The 22,996-nt window shown below is 36.4% G+C and overlaps 2 protein-coding genes across 2 annotated transcripts in view; one reads left to right on the forward strand and one right to left on the reverse strand.

Annotated features, from left to right (window-relative positions):
* Positions 1-301: 301 nt before the first annotated feature.
* SCCPDH (saccharopine dehydrogenase (putative)) lies at positions 302-18,108 on the forward strand. Its single transcript, XM_060692397.2, has 12 exons — positions 302-504; positions 2,480-2,592; positions 4,517-4,597; positions 5,365-5,494; positions 8,008-8,057; positions 9,008-9,138; positions 9,794-9,911; positions 10,676-10,795; positions 10,886-10,942; positions 13,448-13,559; positions 15,620-15,701; positions 17,347-18,108. Exons 1-12 carry the CDS (start codon positions 318-320, stop codon positions 17,450-17,452), a joined length of 1,287 nt encoding a protein of 428 aa, XP_060548380.2. The 5' UTR covers positions 302-317; the 3' UTR covers positions 17,453-18,108.
* Positions 18,109-18,942: 834 nt separating this feature from the next.
* LOC117671920 (kinesin-like protein KIF28) overlaps positions 18,943-22,996 on the reverse strand; it is a 38,415-nt gene continuing 34,361 nt past the window's right edge. Inside the window, exons 19-22 of the mRNA XM_087883015.1 lie at positions 22,890-22,996; positions 20,651-20,801; positions 19,475-19,665; positions 18,943-19,148 (exon numbers count right to left, since the gene is read on the reverse strand). Of these exons, the coding sequence (XP_087739141.1) occupies positions 18,984-19,148; positions 19,475-19,665; positions 20,651-20,801; positions 22,890-22,996 (614 nt within the window). The 3' untranslated portion in view covers positions 18,943-18,983. The remainder of the gene's footprint in view (positions 19,149-19,474; positions 19,666-20,650; positions 20,802-22,889) is intronic.

Here is a 22,996-nt window from a genome sequence, read left to right on the forward strand (position 1 = left end):
CAGGGGGCGAGGAGGAGGAGGAGTCGACAGTCTTGGCGGCTTCGAGAACGACAAGCTACGCAGGTCGAGGCAAGCGGGCGCGAGCCTTGTCACGGGACCTGTCCAGGCCCGAGGCTGTGGGCGGGGCCAACGCCCGCCGCCGCCGCCCCCGCCTCCTTCGCCGTTTCGTTCTGCAGCGGTCGAGGTGAAGGTGGGCTGTCGCTCTGCGCCTCGTCCCTCTCTCTCTCTCTCTCTCTCTCTCTCTCTCTCTCTCTCTCTCTCTTCCTCTCCTCGGCGCTCGCTCGCTGGTCGACCGAGAGTTTTGGCTTCTCGTTCCCATGGCTACCGAGCGGCCTTTCCAGCTGGTGGTGTTCGGGGCCTCGGGCTTCACGGGGCAGTACGTGGTCCAGGAGGTGGCGCGAGTAGCTGCCGAGGATGAGCTGCGAGGCTCCTTGCGCTGGGCCGTGGCCGGCAGGTCTCGGGAGAAGCTGCAGGAGGTGGTCGAGAAGGCGGCCGCCAAGTTGGGTAAGAGAAAGGTGGGCAGGCAGGTCGCGTGGCGGAGTTCGAGCCTTCCTGTCGGCTCCGTCCCACAAACTCTGCAGTAAAGCAACTTAAAAGATCCGCTCAGTTTCCTTGGCTGCAGTCGGAAAATCAATAACGTTGACCTTTATATTGTCGTCCTGGGTGGGTGGGTGGGGAGGGAAGGAAAAATAGGTTTTCTCTAGCCTGGCCCTCTTCAGATGCCTTGGGCTGCCCTTCCCAACGTTTCAGTTAGCACAGGTGTGCCATTTGGGCGGGGCACATCTGGAAGGAGAACAAACGGACCTTGCCTCATGTAATTGATTCCCTTTCTCACATGAGATAAAGCCTGGAGGCATTGCTTAAGAAAGTTAAAAACAGTGGTGGGTTTCAAAAAATTTTTTACTACTGGTTCTGTGGGTGTGGCTTGGTGGGCGTGGCAGGGGAAGGATACTGTAAAATCTCCATTCCCACCTCACTCCAGGGGAAGGATACTGCAAAATCCCCATTTCCTCCCGATCAGCTGGGACTTGGGAGGCAGAGAATAGATGGGGGCAGGGCTGGTCAGAATTTTTACTACCGGTTCTCCAAACTACTCAAAAGTTCTGCTAGCGGTTCTCCAGAACTGGTCAGAACCTGCTGAAACCCACCTCTGGTTAAAAGAGTTGCTGATCCGGATCGAAGTTTCATCTGATCAAATTGCTTGTCTCTCACAGCGCCAAGGAGCAAGAGCAGAGATGGTATTCAGCAGGTTCTGACCAGTTCTGGAGAACTGGTAGCGGAAATTTTGAGTAGTTCGGAGAACCGGTCAATACCACCTCTGGCTGGCCCCGCCCCCATCTATTCTCTGCTTCCCGAGTCCCAGCTGATCCGGAGGAAATGGGGATTTTGCAGTAACCTTCCCCTGGATGGGAATGGAGATTTTACAGTATCCTTCCCTTGCCACACCCACCAAGCCACACCCAGAGAACTGGTAGTAAAAAAAAATTGAAACCCACCACTGAACAATAGCAATAGCACTTGGACTTCTATACCGCTTCACAGTGTTTTACAGCCCCTCTCTAAGCTATTTGCAATACACTCCCTTTCTATGATTTTAAATGACAGGGCAATTAAGGCCTAATAGGAGAATAAACAAATACCACTGGTTCTGATAGAGAAGGGACTTAATGCATCTCCTTGGACTCAGCTTTCCAGGGTCGGTAAAATGAGGACCCAAATTGTTGGGAGCAATGTGCTAACAGAGAGGAGGGTTAGCACATTGTCCCCAACAATCTGGGTCCTCATTTTACAGACCTTGAAAGGATGGAAGGCTGAGTCCAAGTAGATGCATTAAATCCCTTCTCTATCACAGCCGGTATTTGTTTAGTCTCCTATTAGGCCTTAATTTCCCTGTCATTTAAAATCATAGAAAGGGAGTGTCATTGTATTGCAGCTCATTGACCAAGAGCGTACTCTGTGCCCCACTTCCTGTTTGGGGCCAAGGAAAGTGAGATAAAATTATGCATCAATCTGCATTGACTTAGGTGTAGCCAGAGAAGTTATTATTTTGCAGTTTTATACTGCAATTTTATAATAATAACACTTTTAGGATGGCTTGCTTTACAGCCTTTTTCCCAACGCTACAAGATCTTTGGAAGTCACCAAGTTTGTTTCCAGAACTAGATTTGTTCAGTGAAAAGAAACATTTTTGCATTTTTGTCCTTGTGCATTATATCTCTTTTATATACTATTTACTTTTTTTTTCTAGTGAGCTTTTGTAACAAGTGACTTATTTTCCCACATTTTTACTTGCTTGTGTAGAGAAACCATATTTGGGAGATGGTGATGCAATTTATATAGAAGAAATATAATTTGTTTACTGAAAGCAATTGGAAAGCTAAATGTAAAAAATAGCATCAATAAATGATGATTGAATAAATGGTGGATTGAATAAAAATAAAGAGGTTTTCAGAATAACATGTCAATGTTAAATTTTCAGGGAAAGCAGAACTGAAGTCAGAAATTGGCATAATGCTATGTGATGTCAGCGATCCATCTTCTCTTGCTTCTATGGCTAAACAAACGAATATTGTTCTAAACTGTGTAGGCCCAGTAAGTGCTTTCTTCTATTTTTTTTTCATGAATAAATAAAAAGTGTGCTTGTCCTGAAGCAATTATTAAAACATACCATTGTTGTAAGATATTGCCAGAAATCTATCTGATTTTTATATTTTATAATTACAACATTTTTTGTTATTTCTTTAGGAAGATTTTTATCTGTTAAAACAAAATGTTTCCTAGTTAAATGCAAATTAAAGAGAAAATCCTATTTCCTAACACTGAAACTGAAATTCATAATATTAATTTGTTAATCACTCTTCTATAGTATTAAACAAATTTTTAAAAAAACTTGTGCTATAGCTGATACCAGAAACAAATGGAAGTGAATAAACTATTAACGTCAAAGTAGTTTTATATACCTTATTTTATGCTAGAAAATGTAATTATCAAGCAAATTTAAATTATTGTATTATTGTATTAAATGTGTTTAAGTATTGAATCTAGAGAAAGTATCTTCATATTTGCAAACTAGGAAATTATCAAGAGAAATGAAACATTCTGAGGCTGTTTTACAATAAACTACAAAAATACTAGCCTGGATAGTATTTTATCATTGGTACATTACTTCATCCTTGATTGCCAAAATGAAACCGTAATTCAATAATAAGGCAACAATTTTGAAACAAAGGATCTCAAATGGGCTAATTTAAGGAATGTATCCAAATCCGGAACCCATGACTTCAGTGGAACTGAAATTTGGCAAATTTTATAAAACTTTTTATGACATAAAAAATACCGTGAAGCATTTTATGTCAGGCTAAGCCCAAGAATGACATAGAATAATAATTCAGTTAGAGTTCAGTTCTTTATTTGTTTATACATAGTAGGCAGAATCTTACCAGGCTAAATCCTTCCTACTACCAGCCTACAGATATACTCTGGGAGATTCTGGGGAGTGGCCATCTTGTTTTTTCTCTGTCTTCTATCTAGCTCTGAGCTGGGCTGCCTCTTGTCTCCCTCCCTCCCTCTCACATCCCTCCTTCTGGAATGTGTGTCCTCCTTCCTGGGAAACTGCCATTTCACTGTAGTCCATAACCCCAACTTTCCCCTCTGTGTGGGCACTGTCTCAGATTTTATGATATAAAATGTCACAAAACATTGCTTGTGGTCGGTTAAAGATAAAGTTGATCAAAGATAAAGAGATGTGTTGTTATCTTCAATAATAATTGACTTTTTCTAATTAAGGTTGAATGATGAGGTTTTAAGTATCTTTTCAGATATGATGTGAGATATGAGAATAAATTTTGTAAATCTGTTGATTAATTTTAATATAGTTATCTGTTTTTTCTGATAACATTTAATGGATTTTGATTGACTATAATTGCATGATAAGGTTTTGGTGATTTCTTATAGCTATCCAAACTTATTCAAAAGTTTGGGATATAGAAGGAAAAGAAAGGATTATAAAGTAGGTTTTTGGATTACGTTTATAATAGATATATTGATATTTCTGATAACCCTTAGTGGATCTTTGCTGATTAGAATTGAATTATAAGGTTTTAAGACTTGCTTACAAATAAGGAATTAAATAGGATGAAGATTCTTTGTTGCTTTTTAAAATAAGGTGATCAGTTATTAAAAAAAATTATACTTGTGACAAAGGAGAGGTTTTTTTTCTTTGCTACACTTAAATATTTTTATGCAAGTTACATTTTTCTTTTTGTTTTAATTTTTTTATAATTTTTATTCAGGTTTATATGTATAACTTTAATTCCTAAATTATTATGAAATAAACCCAAATATTTTTATTCACATTGAATTTAATGTATTAGCTAAAACATAACTATATCATAACGTCGTTAAGATTCCTTTATTCCTTTATTCTTATTTTTTAAATGGAAAGAAAACTTCAAACAAGGTTTATTAAATTATCCCAGATTAATATAATTTATTAGTCTTTTTTCATTCTTAACAGTACCGGTTTTTTGGAGAGCCTGTGGTAAAAGCTTGTGTTGAGAATGGGACAAATTGTATTGACATTAGTGGAGAACCGCAGGTATGTACAATTAAGAAAATAAACCAGATTTTGAGGAATAATATTTGGATTATGTCACAATCCCAACTCTTTTTACTTGTATTCCTTATCTTAGTGTAGGATAATTATTTACTTCACATATCAAACTTCGTATTGGTGCTCTGCATACTATGTGATGCAGCATCCATGGGTGCTGGGAACTGCAGGTTTTTTTTTTGGGTGTCTGTGGTTTTCTCTCTATTCCCACAAAAATCTCCTTACTCATCTCTCATTTCCATAAATTAGCAGTGTGTAGTGTACTGCAGTGTAGACAGTTTAGGTTACTAAAAGTATTTTTATTTATAATTGTATTTTTATTTATAATTACATTTTTATACTACCTTTCCTCTGGGAGTCAAAGAAAATACACAATTGGGGTTTTCCTTCCTATCGTTGTCACCATTTTATGAGATAGGTTGGGCTGAGAAATGGTGAATGGGTTTGCACCTGGGCTTTCTTAGTCCAGTTCCCAACAATTTAACACACCATACTAGCTTTTTTAGGTGAAATTGTAAAATTCTATAAATCTGTGCTGAATATTAAACATAATCATTTTTAAATTTAACTGTAAAATACTGAATTGTTTTGATGGTTAATAACATTTAATAAACAAACATTTATAACACTGCAAGATGGCACGATAGCCCAGAAAACAGTTTTAAAAATGTTAAGGGGGGAAAAATGTTTTTTGTTTGAATGTTAGAAATGCATTGCTTGTTTCTTTATATAATATTGTGTTTCTATTTTAGTTTCTGGAAGGAATGTATCTACATTATAATAGCAAAGCTGAAGAAAAAGGAGTATATATTATTGGAAGCTGTGGTTTTGATTCTATTCCAGCAGATATGGGAGTATTATTCACCAAAAACAGCTTAAAAGGTGATTTTTATGTTTGATTGTTCCTTTGATAAATGCTAGGGGAAATATGTTAGCTACTTTATTTTTATGTTTAAAGATATTAGATTAGTTCATGGTAAAATGATAGCCTGTATTCTACAAATAATCTGTTCATTAATTATTTAAACATGTCCCACCCTCCTCCACCTCTTTAGCTCACATTCTTTTAGATAAGCTTTCATTGATCAAATAAAAACAAAACAGTTCCTACCCTGCTTGTGAACAAAAACATATAACAAAATAAAAGGGGGAAGAGAGGAGGAAAAAAAGGCATCAGTTCTGAAATTTAAATAATGATAAAAATAAATAATAACAGTTTAGAGAGTGGAAATGTCTGGTGGACTGAATATCTGGCAGTCTTACTTCCCACATATCTCTTGTTGAAATCTAGCTTTGAAACCTAGCTATTCAGGGAGAGACCTCCCCCAATTTTAATCTTTCAACAAAGTCAATGGAATGCCTCTATTTCTGATTTCTTCGGCAGTAATTACACTGTTTACAATGTACACCATTATATCTCATTCATTCTAAACACTGCGCTTAAAGTGATTTATTTACTTCATTTGTACTCTTTTTATTCTGACAAGTACTTGATATAGATAACAAAATATGAAAGTAGAATATTAGAAGCTAATTAAACTGATAAACAAGATATTTCTTTACAGATTTTGTAAATATCGAGAGAGGGGGCCAAATATAACTCTTGAAGGAGTCTTTACTACAGCCCTGGAAGCTACATGGCAGTGGAGACAGTGTCAAAATATTAATAGGAAAAGCCTTTTAACAGTTTCATAAAAAGAGAGACAGTTGCATACATAGCTCTAAGACTTACCAGCACCTTCAATTGTACTGCATTTGTAATTAGTAGATAACAGGTATTTCCTAAATATATCCATCCTTTGGTTCCTCTACCTTACACAGACTTATCACATTTTGAATCAGTTGCATTTTTAATATAATTTTCAGGCAGAGATTCAGTTGTGATTCCACACAGTTGAATTGTATTGTTCTCCTCAAGATAGGGTGTAATCAAGATGTGGATAAACATCAAATCTATCCAGCTCAGGAAAGATATCAACTGGCAGACTAGGCATAATAAAGAAAATTAACTCCTTTCTACAGCTGTTTGCACATCCAGTGATGTTTGAAAATCAAAGAACACTTCTAGACTATGAACCTGCTTTTGGGGAGAATGGAATCCCATCCACAATTGGCTAAACCTCAGTTCCCAATTCAGGTTTCTATTTCCAATAGCAGTTCTGTTATTTTTTCCTTCATTTTCAATTTGTTTTTCCTCATTTATTCCATTATCAAATTTAGACTTTGTTTAAGGGTACCAATTCTTCCTTAAAATTGATGGTTAAAAGCAACCTTCTGCCGCATAGCTCCCAGCAACCGGTAAGATCCCATAGAGTTGGTCTCCTCCGGGTCCCGTCAGCTAAACAATGCCGGCTGGCGGGCCCACAAGGGAGGGCCTTCTCTGTAGCTGCCCCAGCTCTCTGGAACCAGTTACCTCCTGAGGTCCGGACCATCCCCACCCTATTGGCCTTCCGAAAAGCGGTGAAGACCTGGCTTTTCCGGCAGGCCTGGGGCTGTTGATCTTGCTCTTATGATCTGGCGAGATCCGGCCAATGGCGTAAATGAGTTTTTAATGTTTTTAATTTTTCAATATTTTTTTATAATTATTTTTTAAAATGTATTGTGAGCTGCCCTGAGTCTTCGGAGAGGGGCGGCATATAAATTTAATTAATTAAATTAAATTAAATTAAATAGGGTTTCAAAAGTTGGATTATCTTCCTCAGGTTCACATAGTGTTGAACAACATAACAGACAATATGAAAGTACCATGAGGGATAACACAGGTCAGTGGCCTAGGTATTGAAGAATAGTCTTCGTCAGCTCCCTTATGTGGCAAAACAGAGAGGTGCACATCTTCTTCTAAAGAACATATTTCATAGACTTGATTCCACTAGAAAGTTTAGAAAGATACTATGGACTCTATACAATTTTCAATACATAGACAAACACCAGAAAGGCAGACCTTGTATTCCTTGATTAACTAGAACAGCTTGTGGGAAGATCACACAGATCGTCTATTCTCTTGAATTTTTCAGTGAGCTGCTCAGATGAAACCAGGGTCTATTACACCCTTCTTCACTCATGGTCAAGAACCTGAAGTAAATCTGATTTGCAACCTGTTCAGTCTTGGAGCACTTCACAGTTGAAGTTGTATATTTTAATGTGTTGAGTAGAAAGTGAAATCCTGGTTTCTGTACTAAAAGAAACAAGTGAAATGAACATGTTTCCTTTCTTCCTCTTTACAGAATAGCTTATGTGTGCCTCAAGTAAATTGGAAGTTGTGTTGAATGTGTAAAAAACTTACAAATACTATATGTCAATTATCCAACAGTAATAAATATTAATAAATTGATAGTTTTTTAGAATATTAACTGATCCTTACTAAATCAGATAATTATTAACTTCTTTCTTTAAAGGTACCTTAACTGCAATTGAAAGTTTTTTGACTGTAAACTCGGGACCAGAGGTTGGTTAATTTCTTAATTAACATGGACAACTGCTAAATTATAAAAACTGTAGCATGAAGCTGAATATGACCATTAATATATTTTAACTATTGGCAGATTCTCACTTATTTGTTTCATTTACCTTCTGCCTCAATCTAATAAAACTGAGCAGTTCACACCAAGATATAATACTGATACATTTACAGTACATTAGATATAAAAACAAAAACAGTACCAGCAATCAGCAAAATAGCAAAAAATACCTTTTAATGCTTATTCTGGTCTAATTGTTTGTTTTCATGCATTTTCTGCTATGGCTACATTGTTAACAAATAATATATGATATTGAGTACATTTTATATTTGTTTGTTTATTTCTTTGCTGCTCTACTACTCTATTCCAAATGGCTGTAGCAATATAAACAGCTCCTTAAAATTTGTTATGATATATTAGTTAAAATATTACCATTGGCAGAAAAACTTGTTAACATTTATCTACATAAAACAGTTAACAATGAAAACAAATGCAATATAGTACTTCTCTATCCAGGAAAACATATCCCTCAATAGAATTTTTTTCCCAACTATCCATAAAGGAAGAATTTTGAAAAAGGAAGGAAAACTAGGCACTTAATTCAGAGGAATCTCTTAATACTATTTTCACCAGTTCTCTCAATTTCTGACCTTGTTGCTCACCGAATAAATCTAATGCCCGTGTACCCAAATTATGGATTATGTAGCCCTTTCTCATGCCTGTTCCTGTAACAAAATTGTTGAGCAAAAAGAAAATAAAAATGGCCAAATATAAGCACATAGCTTTTTGATATACATTAATATAATATCTCAGTCAATTTTGCTATATAATTTCTATATACTGCATATGCTTTCATGGTTGGGTTAATAATGTAGATGTGCCAAAAGTAGAATGTCATTCCAATATAGTATATTGAATTATAATGTCATTTTAACAGGGTGCCTGTATTCATGATGGAACCTGGAAATCAGCTGTATATGGCTTGGCAGATCAAGACAAGTTGAAGAAAATTAGAAAACAAATTGGACATAAACCACTTCCAGTATTTGGAGCAAAACTCAAAAGAAGGTATAGAAAATATATGTCTTTTAGTGTTTTTAAGTTTAAGCCTTTCCTTAAATATTGAGCCTTGGTAGTACAGGGGTTTAAGGCACCCTGTTATTAAGCTTATTAAGACCAGCTGCCTGCAATTACTGCAGGGTTCGAATCTCGCCAAGGCTCAAGGTTGACTCAGCCTTCCATCCTTTCTAAGGTAGGTGAAATGAGGACCCAGTTGTGGGGGCAATAAGCTGACTTTGTATAAATATACAAAAGGATGAAGGCTATTGCTGAGCACATTGTAAGCCGCCCTGACTCTTCGGAGAAGGGCGGCATATAAATCAAATTTAAAAATAAAATAAAATGAATTGTGGTATTGGAATTTATCACTAAAAACAATTCTAGGTGAATTGTTCTAGAATGGAGGCACCTATATTTTACAGCCCCAGATAGTGATTTTCCACTATTCCCCAAAATTGCAAATCTATTTTGCAATTATACTTACCCAAAATAGAAAAACAAGCTGAAGATGTTAATCTCAAACCCAGTAATATCATTGCACTCATCCCCTATCACCCTTGGAAAAAAAACACTGCCTATCACTACTGTAAATATACACTTATGTTTTAAAAGTGCAGATCCAAGTTATATTTGTTATGCTTCATCTTCTCTTCATCTTTTTTAGAGGTACAGTATTTTACAGTAATGAATTCAAACAGTATTCCATTCCATTCATGGGATCCGATGCCTCTGTAGTAAAGCGAACTCAGCGGTATTTGCATTCACATTTGCAGGAAACACCTGTAAGTTTATTTAACATGTTATAACATTCGTTTTGTTTCTTTTTAACAAAGGTATACAAGCTTCTATCTTTCATGTAAGCAATCCATCAGTGATGTTTTTACTTTTTAATAATAAACCCTTGTCGGTATCTTGTTAACTTTTCAAAATCTGTATATAGGGATTCACCATCTAAGTTACTCTTCAGAAGACGCAAAATCCACCTGCTCCTCTTTAGCCCATTACTTTCAGGCACAAGTCCTTGTTTGTAAGACCATGTTCAAGCAAATAATAATTGCTCAACTCCAGACTTATACTTCAAATTATTTCTTAATGGCAAATAGGAGGAAGAATATAATTGTTTCTTTTGTAAAAATGTTATGTTATTCCGTTGGAATCCTTAATTTCCTTCTAATATTTTGTCTATAGACTGACCATCCTTTAATCCCAAGGATTTCAGAATACATTTCCTTTATAGTGCCTTTAGAAAAGTACATTACTGTGCCTTCTTACTATTTTGACCACAGATATGTTGCTAATACTGTGTATGTGACAATGTAGACCCAGTATTGGAAGTGTTTTCTTTAATGCCTGCTACCTGCAGTTGTTCTTACAATGTCCTGATTAAGGATAAGAAGTGTATTTCCTAGATTAACTTTTTAATAATTTTGCTTGGCTTGTTTCTAAATAAATTCTTGCTCTTGATTTATTTTTTTTACTCAGAATTAACTTAAATGTTTCATGGAAATGGATACTAAACTTGATATGATTTGTCTCTCCTATACAGGTGCAGTATGCTGCTTACACCACCGTGGGCGGTCTCACTTCTGTCATAAAGCTAATGTTTGCTGGTCTTTTATTTTTAATGCTTGTGAAATTCAACTTTGGAAGAAAGCTCCTGCTAAAAGTAGGATTTCTTTTAAATAGCTTTGAAATTTGACAAATTTTGTCAATTGTTCAATTATTCTGAAACTTACTATGAAACTGCTTTCTTCAGTATCCTGAATTCTTTTCTGGAGGACATTTTACAAAAGAAGGGCCAACAGAAAAACAGGTAATTTTTTACTTTTGTTCTTACACACTAATATATTTTGTAATTATTGTTTTCTGCATATCACTCACTGAATCACCATCTATACTTAATGCAGTAAAAGAGGTTGCATCTTTATTATTCTATTTTTATTCTGATATCTTAACATGAGACCGTTATACCTACTGGATCAAACATACAGTCAGGTCCAGAAATATTGGGACATCGACACAATTCTAACATCTTTGGCTCTATACACCACCACAATGGAGTTGGAATGAAACAAACACAATGTGCGTTAACTGCAGACTGTCAGCTTTAATTTGAGGGTATGTACATCCAACTCAGGTGAACAGTGTAGGACTTACAGCAGTTTGTATATGTGCCTCCCACTTGTTAAGGGACCAAAAGTAATGGGACAATTGGCTTCTCAGCTGTTCCATGGCCAGGTTTGTGATATTCCCTCAATACCCCAATTACAATGTGCAGATAAAAGGCCCAGAGTTCATTTCAAGTGTGCTATTTGCATTTGGAATCTGTTGCTGTCAACTCTCAAGATGAGATCCAAAGAGCTGTCACTATCAGTGAAGCAAGCCATCATTAGGCTGAAGAAACAAAACAAACCCATCAGAGAGATAGCAAGAACATTAGGCGTGGCCAAAACAACTGTTTGAAACATTCTCAAAAAGAAGGAATGCACCGGTGAGCTCAGCAACACCAAAAGGCCTGGGAGACCATGGAAAACAAGTGTGGTGGATGACCGAAGAATTCTTTCCCTGGTGAAGAAAACACCCTTCACAACAGTTGGCCAGATCAAGAACACTCTCCAGGAGGTAGGTGTATGTGTGTCAAAGTCAACAATCAAGAGAAGACTTCACCAGAGTGAATACAGAGGGTTCACCACAAGATGTAAACCATTGGTGAGCCTCAAAAACAGGAAGGCCAGATTAGAGTGTGCCAAACAACATCTAACAAAGCCTTCACAGTTCTGGAACAAGATCCTATGGACAGATGAGACCAAGATCAACTTGTACCAGAGTGATGGGAAGAGAAGAGTATGGAGAAGGAAAGGAATTGCTCATGATCCTAAGCATACCACCTTATCAGTGAAGCATGGTGGTGGTAGTGTCATGGCGTGGGCATGTATGGCTGCCAATGGAACTGGTTCTCTTGTATTTATTGATGATGTGACTGCTGACAAAAGCAGCAGGATGAATTCTGAAGTGTTTTGGGCAATATTATCTGCTCACATTCAGCCAAATGCTGCAGAACTCATTGTACGGCGCTTCACAGTGAAGATGGACAATGACCCAAAGCATACTGCAAAAGCAACCAAAGAGTTTTTGAAGGGACAGAAGTGGAATGTTATGCAATGGCCAAGTCAATCACCTGACCTGAATCCCATTGAGCATGCATTTCACTTGCTGAAGACAAAACTGAAGGGGAAATGCTCCAAAAACAAGCAGGAACTGAAGACAGTTGCAGTAGAGGCCTGGCAGAGCATCACCAGGGATGAAACCCAGCGTCTGGTGATGTCTATGCGTTCCAGACTTCAGGCTGTGATTGACTGCAAAGGATTTGCAACCAAGTATTAAGAAGGGAAAGTTTGATTTATGATTATTATTCTGTCCCATTACTTTTGGTCCCTTAACAAGTGGGAGGCACATATGCAAACAGCTGTAAGTCCTACACCGTTCACCTGAGTTGGATGTACATACCCTCAAATTAAAGCTGACAATCTGCAGTTAACACACATTGTGTTTGTTTCATTCCAACTCCATTGTGGTGGTGTATAGAGCTAAAGATGTTAGAATTGTGTTGATGTCCCAATATTTCTGGACCTGACTGTATGTTGTGCTCTATAGCCTATATTAGAAAAATGTTTTAATCCAATACATGGGTTATACATTTTACTTCTAAAAATGCAGACTAAATATCTCAAGGTTCTGTAAACAAATTGAGTGAACAATGGCAAATATTCCATTTGGGAATGCTAGGATACATTAATAGTGTTGAAGTACAATAGGCAAACTTCACTTGTTTCACCATTTTACTCATATTTTCATTGGATATGTTCAGGTTTGCTGTATGGCATCAGAAAGCACATCTGAATGTTGATTAAAAAAGGCAATATGTAATCTTGTAAACATAAACCTTTTTTATATGTTATATTATTTGCATATATAGCATCTCAGGATTTCAGTCTGTGCAAAAATTCTTTGGCTGATCAGTAAGAATTAAATTATAGTACTATTTTCTCTTAGCATAGTATGAATATCCTTGAATCTAGTTTGCTATGTTAGAAATACTAACCCATAACTAAGTTTTTCTCTTATCTTAAGGTTACGTAAACATTGTTCTTTCAAATCAGGTTGGAGATAAAAATCATGGTTAAATAATTTGATTTCATTTCCAAAATGGGTATAAATTAGGATGCAGGGTAATTGTATATAGTATATGTATGCTTTTTGTACACTGAGGTACTGTCTGGTGATAAATAATGTTTATTTCTTATCTTTTGAATGACAGATGGAAGGATCATCTTTTGAAATGACTTTTCTTGGAGAGGGATATAGCACAGGACAAACTCCACAGGAGGGCAAACCTGATGTTAAAATCTGCACCCAAGTGAAGGGACCAGGTAGAACAGTAATATTGGAGCAAAATTAATTGTATTATTAATTATGTACAACAATACTTTATTTAATATAAAACATGATTCATATAGCATTAAATATACAAGTAGCAGTTCCACATGGTTGTGTGCATAGCGATGTCTGCAAGGTAAGTCAGACTGACAAAAGCAGTGTCATGGCATTGCAGTGTACAGCGTGCCCTTTTTTTATATGCATTGTGGTTGTAGATATGACCCAAAGGGGGTGGAGTTTGTGATACAATAGCCTAATACTTTCATTATGGATGAATGTAGCAGGATTCTGTGGTTGCTGTGTGTGAAGGAGTTCTATCAGATAAAACATGTTACAAGTAAATAAGAATAAGAAAGCTCTGCACCACATCACATAAAAAGATCATTGCATTTTTTCCAGCAGTAGATAATGAAAATAATCTTTTGTGTTCCTCTTCGCTATTCCAAAATAACTGCAGTGAAGTGATATTAAAACAATCTTTTTATATGAACAAGATTTCAGAGAAATAACAAACAAGTGAGGTATGAAGTTCAATTCAGACAGTTCACCAAAACTTGTTTAAAAATTTGTGAGCAAAGCCATTCGCATCCTTGTTTTGTGTAATTGCTTTGTTTGTAAAAAAAGGTAGAAAGTAAAGTTTTTTTAAAAAACTGTTCTCCTATCAAGTTTGATGAGAACCAATTGCAATTTGATTTTTCCTTACTGCCAGATATTCTTTCAGTGACTTCTAATTAATCAGTAGTATGATCATGATGTAATAAGAGGCAAGGAATGATGGAATTCAGAAATCAGAGAACTGGTTTTTATATGCTTATGATGAACCTAGGTTTATTGTTTCAATAGTGGCAAAAATTTCTCCCTAAGTTTAGCCTGGAGATAAAATATTCATTAAAATCTTGATGCCACTACCCCAAAATGATGAATGTATAGTTCTTATATTGTTTTTCCCCTAATATGTATAGATGTAAGAAGTGTGTTGAGGGTTAAATTTCCCTCTGCATAGTAGGCAACGGACCGGACAGCAAAGAGATACGTTGCTGGTTAAACACACAGATACTCACAGACTCTCAACGGTGAAAAAAAAAAACATTCTTTACTCTTAGTGAAAAAACAAACTTGGTTTCTCAAAACAATGATAACACGTCTTCGAATAATCACTCTCCAACACAAAACATAGTTTGCTTACAGTTCTATTCAGTCACACACAGTCTCTCTTCAGGAGATCAATCATCAAATAGCAGGAGCACGAGCTCCCGGGCTTCCTGTCTACTTTTATGGCTGCCTGATAATAGCACAGCCAATCATTCTTCTTATATCATTTAAAGTCACAAACATAGTTTTTCTATATATTACCTACCCAACCGTAGGATAAATATCCAACAAAGTGGCATTTTTTAAAAATTCTGTCTTCCATTTACTTAAAGGATCATTTGGTTATAAACAATTACATGTTATTTAACAGGTAATTTAGGATATTGATTGTATTTAGAGGTACATCAACAAAATTCCTCCTGAATGCTTATTTAGAGAATGATTGTCACCAGGATTACCAGTATTTCTATTTTCATACACAGTATACACAAACGTGCTATTGCTTTTTTCTTTTGTTATTGAGTCCAACGGTTAATTGTGAGTGTGGTGGCGCAGTGGTTAGAATGCAGTATTGCAGGCTATTTCTGCTGATTGCCAACTGCTAGCAGTTTGGTAGTTTGAGTCTCATCAACTCAAGGTTGACTCAGCCTTCCATCCTTCCAAGGTGGGTAAAATGAGGACCCAAATCGTTGAGGGTAATATGCTGACTTTGTTAACCACTTAGAAAGGGCTGTAAAGCACCGTGAAGCGGTATATAAGTCTAAGTGTTATTGCTATTGCTTCTCTTGACTTCCCTTCTCTGTTCAAGTTCTTGTAAATTCTTCCTGTCCTTATTGGCATTCAGATAAATCAACTTCTGTATCTACTGTATTTCTACTTGATCACAAGTTTCATTTTCCATCTTCTTCATCTCAAAATGTTCTGAAGTGATGAGTGTAATGATATCTCTTTCTCTTTACAGAGGCTGGTTATGTTGCTACACCTATAGCAATGGTACAGGCTGCTGTGGCACTTCTTAAGGATAAGAATTCTCTTCCCCAAAAGTGAGTCTATCTTATTTTGCATCCTATAGTTACTAGATGAAAATAAGCACCAGAGAAATTCCACAATTGCTGGTGTAAGTTTTTTCAAAGAGGTTGAGTAAAATATACAGATAATCCTCTACTTACGACCACAATTGAGCCAACTTATCTGTTGTTAAGTGAGACATTTGTTAAGTGAGTTTTGCTCCATTTTACGACCTTTATTTGCCACAATTGTTAAATGAATCACTGCAGTTAATATGTTAGTGACATGGTTGTTAAATGAATCTGGCTTCCCCATTGATTTTGTTTGTCAAAAGATTGCAAAAGGTGATCACATGTGACCTTGGGACACAGCAATGGTCATAAGTATGAACCAGTTGCCAAGCATCTGAATTTTGATCACATGATCATGGGGATGCTGCAAAGGTCATAACTGAAAAACGGTCATAAGTCACTTTTTTCAGTGCTATTGTATCTTTGAACAGTCACTAAATGAATTAATGTAAGTAGAGGACTACCTGTATTTAAGGATAAGAAACTAAATGGCAAAATGCTATTGGCTGAACATACAGTTCCATGCTATAGTAACTCCCATTTTATAAACCCTCATTATCCACATATTTTGAGCTATTTATAGAAAGCTGGCAGTGAGGAATAAACATTGGAAACACTACAGGCAGTCCTCGACCTACGACCACATTGAGTCCAATTTTTTGTTGTTGCTATGCAAGGCAATTGTTAAGTGAGTCACACCCCATTTTCTGACTTTTTTGCCGTGATTGTTAAGCAAATCACTGCTGTTAAATGAATCATATATTCGTTAAGCAAATCTGGTTTCTCCATTGATTTAGTTTGTCAGAAACTCCCTAGGAAGGTTGTAAATGACAATCTCAGGTCCTGGGATATTTTAACTATCGTAAATACGTGGCATTTGCCAAGCGCCTGAATTTTGATCATATGATTTGAGGGGGCACTGCAGTGGTCACAAGTGTGAGAACTGGTCATAACTCACTTTTTTCACTGTATGGTAACTTCAGTCACTAAGCGAATGGTTGTAAATTAAGGACTATCTTTATAAGGAGTTCGATTAATCTTATCCTAATGTTTAGCTATATGATATTTGGACAAGGAAAACTAGGTTTTTACAGGATCGCTAAGTACAGTTCTAGTTACAAGTGGTAAAATAATCTGAATAAAAACTCTTTAAACTGTTTTGTATGCCATCTAAACTTGGTTTGTGAATAAGAGAATATCATATTACTCTATGAATAGTTATTAATAGATGGAAAAGAAGGTTTACTAATTTCTTTAAACCTGCTTATCCTGTTTATGATTTGAGCTGCAGTGGTATGTACCTGGATAGGTCAGTAAATTTACAATTATGTAATCATGTTTAAGGTTGCGCTGTCTATTGCATTAGTTACTCCATAGTTATTTCATGCATCCAATTTATAAAATCACTGTTATGTTTTTTTCCCTTTTTTTAAAATTACAAACTGTGTGCATTAAGCTAAATGATTTTTGGATTATGTCAGAAGAAAACCCCATCTTTAACCCCCAAATTACATTAATATTTGCATTAATGTGGTTTGTTGTAAAAAAAAAAAAAAAAGGCTTGCTTGTATCTGTATGTTGTTAACCACAAATGTGACTTGTTTTACAGAGGTGGTGTCTATTCTCCTGGGGCTGTGTTCTATAATACAAAACTTATTGAGAGACTGAACAAGCATGGAATTGAATTCTCTGTCATAAGCAAGCCTGAAGTCTGAAATCTGACCAGCAACCATTTGTGTGTGTGCGCGCGAGCATGCACATTCAAAATGAAATAATAATAAAGTTGATAAACTTAATATGTATAGTGTAAAGATACTGTTGCTTGAATGGTTCATATGCGAGTTAGAAAGATGAATTTATTAATATTGGAAACAGGTAACTGCCATTAATTAATTAGCAGTGGTTAATCTAATAGAATGACTCATAGAGCCCTCTTGCTTTTTAGAAACAAACCCAATTTCTATGAGACATTAAATCTAACTCTGATCATTTCATTTTTAATCAGTAACAATGTATAATATTTTCCTATTTGATTTTTGAAAGATTGCAGATTAAATTGTGGAAACTGTGTCATCTGATCAAATATTGAAGGTGGGAATAAATTCCATTGACATCTTGTTGACTAATGAAATAAAGTAATTGTCCTTAGTTTAGGTCTTATTGAGTCCAATCATTTGGTATTTTTCTATATTTTATTGTTTGCTATAGCATTATGAAAGCATTTAACCTGTTAAATTAAACTTCATATCTTAAGTATCCATTCCAGCTGAAACATACCTGAGTATCTGACGTTTTTAAGAACTTAATCTCATACTTAGTTGCTGTTATTTTCTTTGTTATTTTTCAATACAATAAAAGGTTTGAAAATCTGTTTTCGGTTTCATAAATGTTTAAAGCATAATTCAGCTATAGTGTAAGAATTGGCACGATCCAATAGGTTAAGAATATGGTATATTTCATTCTGCTATTTTAGATAGTATGATGGAAAATGGAATACCATCTCTAATTTCTTTATTAGCTCAAATTAAAAGCAAGATTATGAATCCTTATGTTTAATGCTGAAGGCCTTTTTTTTTTACATCCCGAACAGAAATGAGATGTTCTGGAGCTGCTTATGTTTATTCATAATTTATGAGGCAATGAGCTCATCAACAACACAAACTACATGGATATATAGAAATCTAAACTTTTATTATGACTTGTGGTACTGATAAAGAGAATGAAGACTATTGGAAGTCTCATTCCATCCAATAAAAAGAGAAAGCTGAAACGAGCAAAAAACCTTACTCAGTTTAGGAACTATTTGAAGAGAAAACCACATCCCCACCAATACTGGCAGGGCAAGCTATGGAATATAAACTGAACAAACCCCACACTCAGTATGCACTGATGACGTCATGTAGTTGGGTAATGAAATGTCTGCAGGCAGACAACCAAGCTCAGAGAGCATCAAGAACTCTGTAAGTCTCATTGTTTGGAAAAGAAAGTTCATAATTAGCAACAACAAATTTTCTCGTTACTCTGTTATTGGGAAGAGTTGAAGATGACACACAGTACTATCCCTATTGCGATGAATATTAAATTCTGGTATACTACTTTCTATGTTGTAAACAAGGTTTAAAGGAAGAAAATTTTCAAAAAACTAATGTTGAAATTGTGAAGAAATTAGAAGGCAGTTGACATAATGATATATGTAAATACTGACTTAATTTCCAACTTACTAATATTTTACTTGGTAAACCACATTCACTTAATGCCTTGCTGTAACCTAGCCTCTCGTTTCTTCTTAACTATTAAGGCAACATCATATTTCAGTTTACTTATACTTGACTCAAGTTGTTCTCCAAAATCCTTCAACAAGTGTGATTGTCTCTCAGTAAAAAGTCGAAGTAGTTGAATGTTATCTTCATCCTAAAAATAAAACAAATAGCATTCTTTCCTGCAATATTGTATAGTAAAAACGTTTAAATAATAGTGCGGTTCATTATGCCTATCAAGGAAATAGGAACTTTGATACGAAAACAGCAAATGAGCAGCCTATAGAACAAAGCGATTTCAACAAGGTACTTTAAATAATTACTGTATACGTTAATTCGTATTTATCACATTATTCCCCAACAATTTTGATTTAGAAATAAACTACTCAGACGTTGTGGAAATGATACCCAGAAAACAACACAAACAGTTTAGAACTAAGGAAGACATCCATGTCTTCCCAAGAGAATTATAATGTGTACCGGGGCTCTGTAGTGCTGTAGTTTTAAGAACTGTCCTCTGATCACATTCATTTTCTGGTAGAAGGATTTGAGAGCTTTAGCAAATTCAGCATCACAGCTGACCCGAGAACTGCACACTGTGCGACTATCTCTCGATGCTGCTGAAATTATCTTATTAACTTGCAGCTTTGAAGGAGATTTTAAGATCTTACCTATAAGAAGAAGATTTAAAAATCAGTATCAATGGGTTCAGAATAGGAATGCATTGTACAGAAAGGGACCCACCATAAAATGTTAAAGAGTGTTGCTTGTTTGGAGCTCTACTTGCAATCATTCCTAGTATCAGGAAATTTGGGATACATTTGTTAACAAAATACAGGTAGTCCTCCACTTAAAACTGTTCATTTAGTGACTTCAAAATTATAGCACCACTGAAAAAAGTGACTTGTGACCGTTTTTCACACTTACAACTATTGCAACATTCCCATGGCCATGTGATCAAAATTCAGACACATGTCAATTGACTCACATTTATGACGGTTACAGTGTCCCAGAGTCATGTGATCACCTGCAATTTTCTGACAAGCAAAGTCAGTGGGAAAGCCAGATTCATTTTGGGCTCGATTGTGGTCATAAGTCAAGACTACCTTTAAAGCTCTTGTCTGTATCCTAATTTTGTTGTGATATTTATAATCATGCATCATAGCTTAGAAAATTGTGATGATGTACTTAAGTTGTTTGACTGACACTGATAAAACCTAGATTCAAATCCATTCTCAGCCACAGAATCCCATTGGGTGACTTGAGGCCAATAAATCCAACCTTCATCACAGGGTTGTGGTGGGGGAAAATACAAGGAAGATTTATGTAGTGTATTTATGTACACTGCTTTTGCTCTTGAATGACGGTTGAAAAACAGATGTCATAAATAAATGATCTTCAGAATACCATCCCACTACAAAGTCAAAAATGAATATTTCACTTGAAACTAGTTGGAGCGTTCCATCCGGGTCTCACATTAATAAATAATTATTTTAAAAGTTACCATTCTCAGCAATTCCAGATGGGTTTAAGGAATGTATAACATTGTACTTCATCAACAACTGGAGCACTATCAGCCTGTGGTAACAGCTGGCTTATCAATTTCAAAATCAAAGTAAAGAAAAGTAAAGAATTACATTATTTTTTTATACTTACTGAAATGGGTTTCTGCCTCATATTCTTTCAGTTTAGCCTTCAGATGTTCGTTTTCCTCTGTCAGAGCTCTATTAATATCTCTAAATAAGTCAGTCTCTTCTTCTAGTTTTAACATCTTGTGGTAAAGTTCAGCGATATGGCTCTCTGTATCCTAAATAAAATATATTATTTATGATTTAGGATGTGTACATACAATTATTAAGATGGAAATTGCTATTAATAATGCAAGCTTTTTCATTGAATTAAAAAGGTTATTGGCAATTTAAAAGCAAAGCCCAGAGCTCAGTGCAGAATGTTTGAACTGAAGTCACAGAATAAATACTTTAAGCAATATGCTGAACTAAGAGGACAGGGGCACTGGAGAGAAATAAAATGTGCTGATAATTTATAAATCATAAAGTACATAAGATCTCCCTTTGATGGGAGATTAATATGATTAATGGTTACTGATTAATATATTGCTGGAAAAGCCTTCATTCATTTAGGAATCGCTTCCTCAAGAACAAAACAAAACAGCTCTCCCATCAGCAAGAAACAATTACACTGATGACTGCAAATATACACATCAGAGAGACAAAGACTTAATTGCCATTAAATCAATGCCAATTCACCACATAGGTTGACCTTCTCCAGAAGGCTCTTCAGAACCTCCGGCCTATTGCTGTTATATGATAATATCTTAAAAGGATGGTCTAATGAGATACGGTATCACTAAATAAATCATTTTTCCTTATTATAATAACGGGACTCGCTCTCAAAACAGCAGTTCAGAGGGGAAGCTGATCCAGATACGAATACTGCATGGACTAAAGACTAAAATCCCATTATACAGTCCTAGGTTGGATAGCTGCTCACTTCTGAAAAACAATTCCACAGTTGAGAACTGTGTGTATAATCTGTTTAAAATATGCCAAGTTAGGAGCTTGACTGTAAGCCACCCAGAGTTATCCTGTGCAAAGATAAGCAGCAATGAATTTAATTAATTAATAGCAAGAGTAAGTACATGAAAATTTCCAGAAACCATCTGGAAAGTTCAGGCCACAAGCTAGAGCTGGGAAGTATTCTTAATCTGTTTCTCCTTTATCAATCATTCTCATATTTCTGTTTTCCTAACAGAAGAGGTAGCCTTTTTCTGGTTCCCTACTTGTTCCTTTCTGCTGGTTTCTTTGGGATTTAGGGCAGAACTCGTGATGTATTTAATTCATCCCTTTCTTCTAGCATATCAATGGGATTTTTTCCCTTCCTTTTAGTCCTGATCCCTTTATCATCTATAGCAGGGGTGTCAAATTTAAGGCCCAGAAGCCAGATCCAGCCTGCGGGGTACTTAGATCTGGCCCGCAGGGCCGCTCTGGAAACAGCGAAGGACCAGCCTGCGTTGCTTCTGCCAGCAAAAATGGGCTCCCCAGCTCCCACGTGCAGCCCTCCTGAGCTCTGTTTTCACTGGCAGAGGGTTGCAGGAGGCTGTGGCAGCCGAAAACGGAGCTCAAGAGCCTATTTTCACTGGCAGAGCACTCGGGCCACCACAGGTGCCCCCCCCAGGAGTGACATTGAGCTGGTCACGTGCACCAGGGCCCCCAAGGTCAAACACAACCCTGATGCAGCTCTCAATGAAATCGAGTTTGACACCCCTGATCTATAATAATCGTAGCAACAGTTTGATATTGGTTGCTCTTCCAAAGCTCTGGGACAGATCAGTTGCCAATTTATGGCACATTGGGAAATCTGTTTCTATTATGTTGCAAGGGAGCTGTGATTCTATTCCTACAATAGTGCTTTTCCCCCATAAACATTTGTGCAAGATTGAATGTCTGTCTTGAAGATATCCCAAATGAAGTGAGAGTGCAATGGCATCAAACTATACTCTTCAGTAAATCTCCCATTAACTCTTGCCACAACTTTCTCCTCCAACCTTTGAAGATTCTGAGCAGTGGGTCAAGAAAGTAGGATCTTTCTGTCTGGATGATCCAATTCCAGCCTTATCACACTTTTAACATATTATCTCGCCAGTACCACTGTCCCACTCCAGTATAACTTTCAACTTCTTTCTCTATTCGCTTAACCTTTTCCAATTGTGGCCTTTTCCCAACAACCCTCTAGGATCCTCTCCCCAGACTCCCTCCTGCCTCTGTTTCATAATCCTTCTGTATTCAAAAGCAGGCCAAGTACATAAAAGCATTCATTATTTGAGCCATATGGAAATGAAGAATAAACTACTTTTAACTGCTGGTCACGCACTCACCAGATCACCTCGTGTTAAAATCCCCGCTTTTGGATTATCGATAATATATGAGCCTTCACTAATGACAGCCATCCCTTTCTCAGTCGGACACAGTTCTGCACATCCTT

Source organism: Pantherophis guttatus, chromosome 1, assembly GCF_059756535.1.
Source record: "Pantherophis guttatus breed Tessera chromosome 1, ASM5975653v1, whole genome shotgun sequence".
Taxonomy (NCBI): Eukaryota; Metazoa; Chordata; class Lepidosauria; order Squamata; family Colubridae; genus Pantherophis; species Pantherophis guttatus.

Excerpts from the sequence above, each read along its gene's own strand:
- SCCPDH (XM_060692397.2), top strand. The coding sequence starts at position 318 with ATGGCTACCGAGCGGCCTTTCCAGCTGGTGGTGTTCGGGGCCTCGGGC. Across the intron at positions 10,796-10,885 it reads GAAGAAAGCTCCTGCTAAAA|TATCCTGAATTCTTTTCTGG; the intron begins GTAGGATTTCTT and ends TGCTTTCTTCAG. Across the intron at positions 10,943-13,447 it reads AAGGGCCAACAGAAAAACAG|ATGGAAGGATCATCTTTTGA; the intron begins GTAATTTTTTAC and ends TTTGAATGACAG.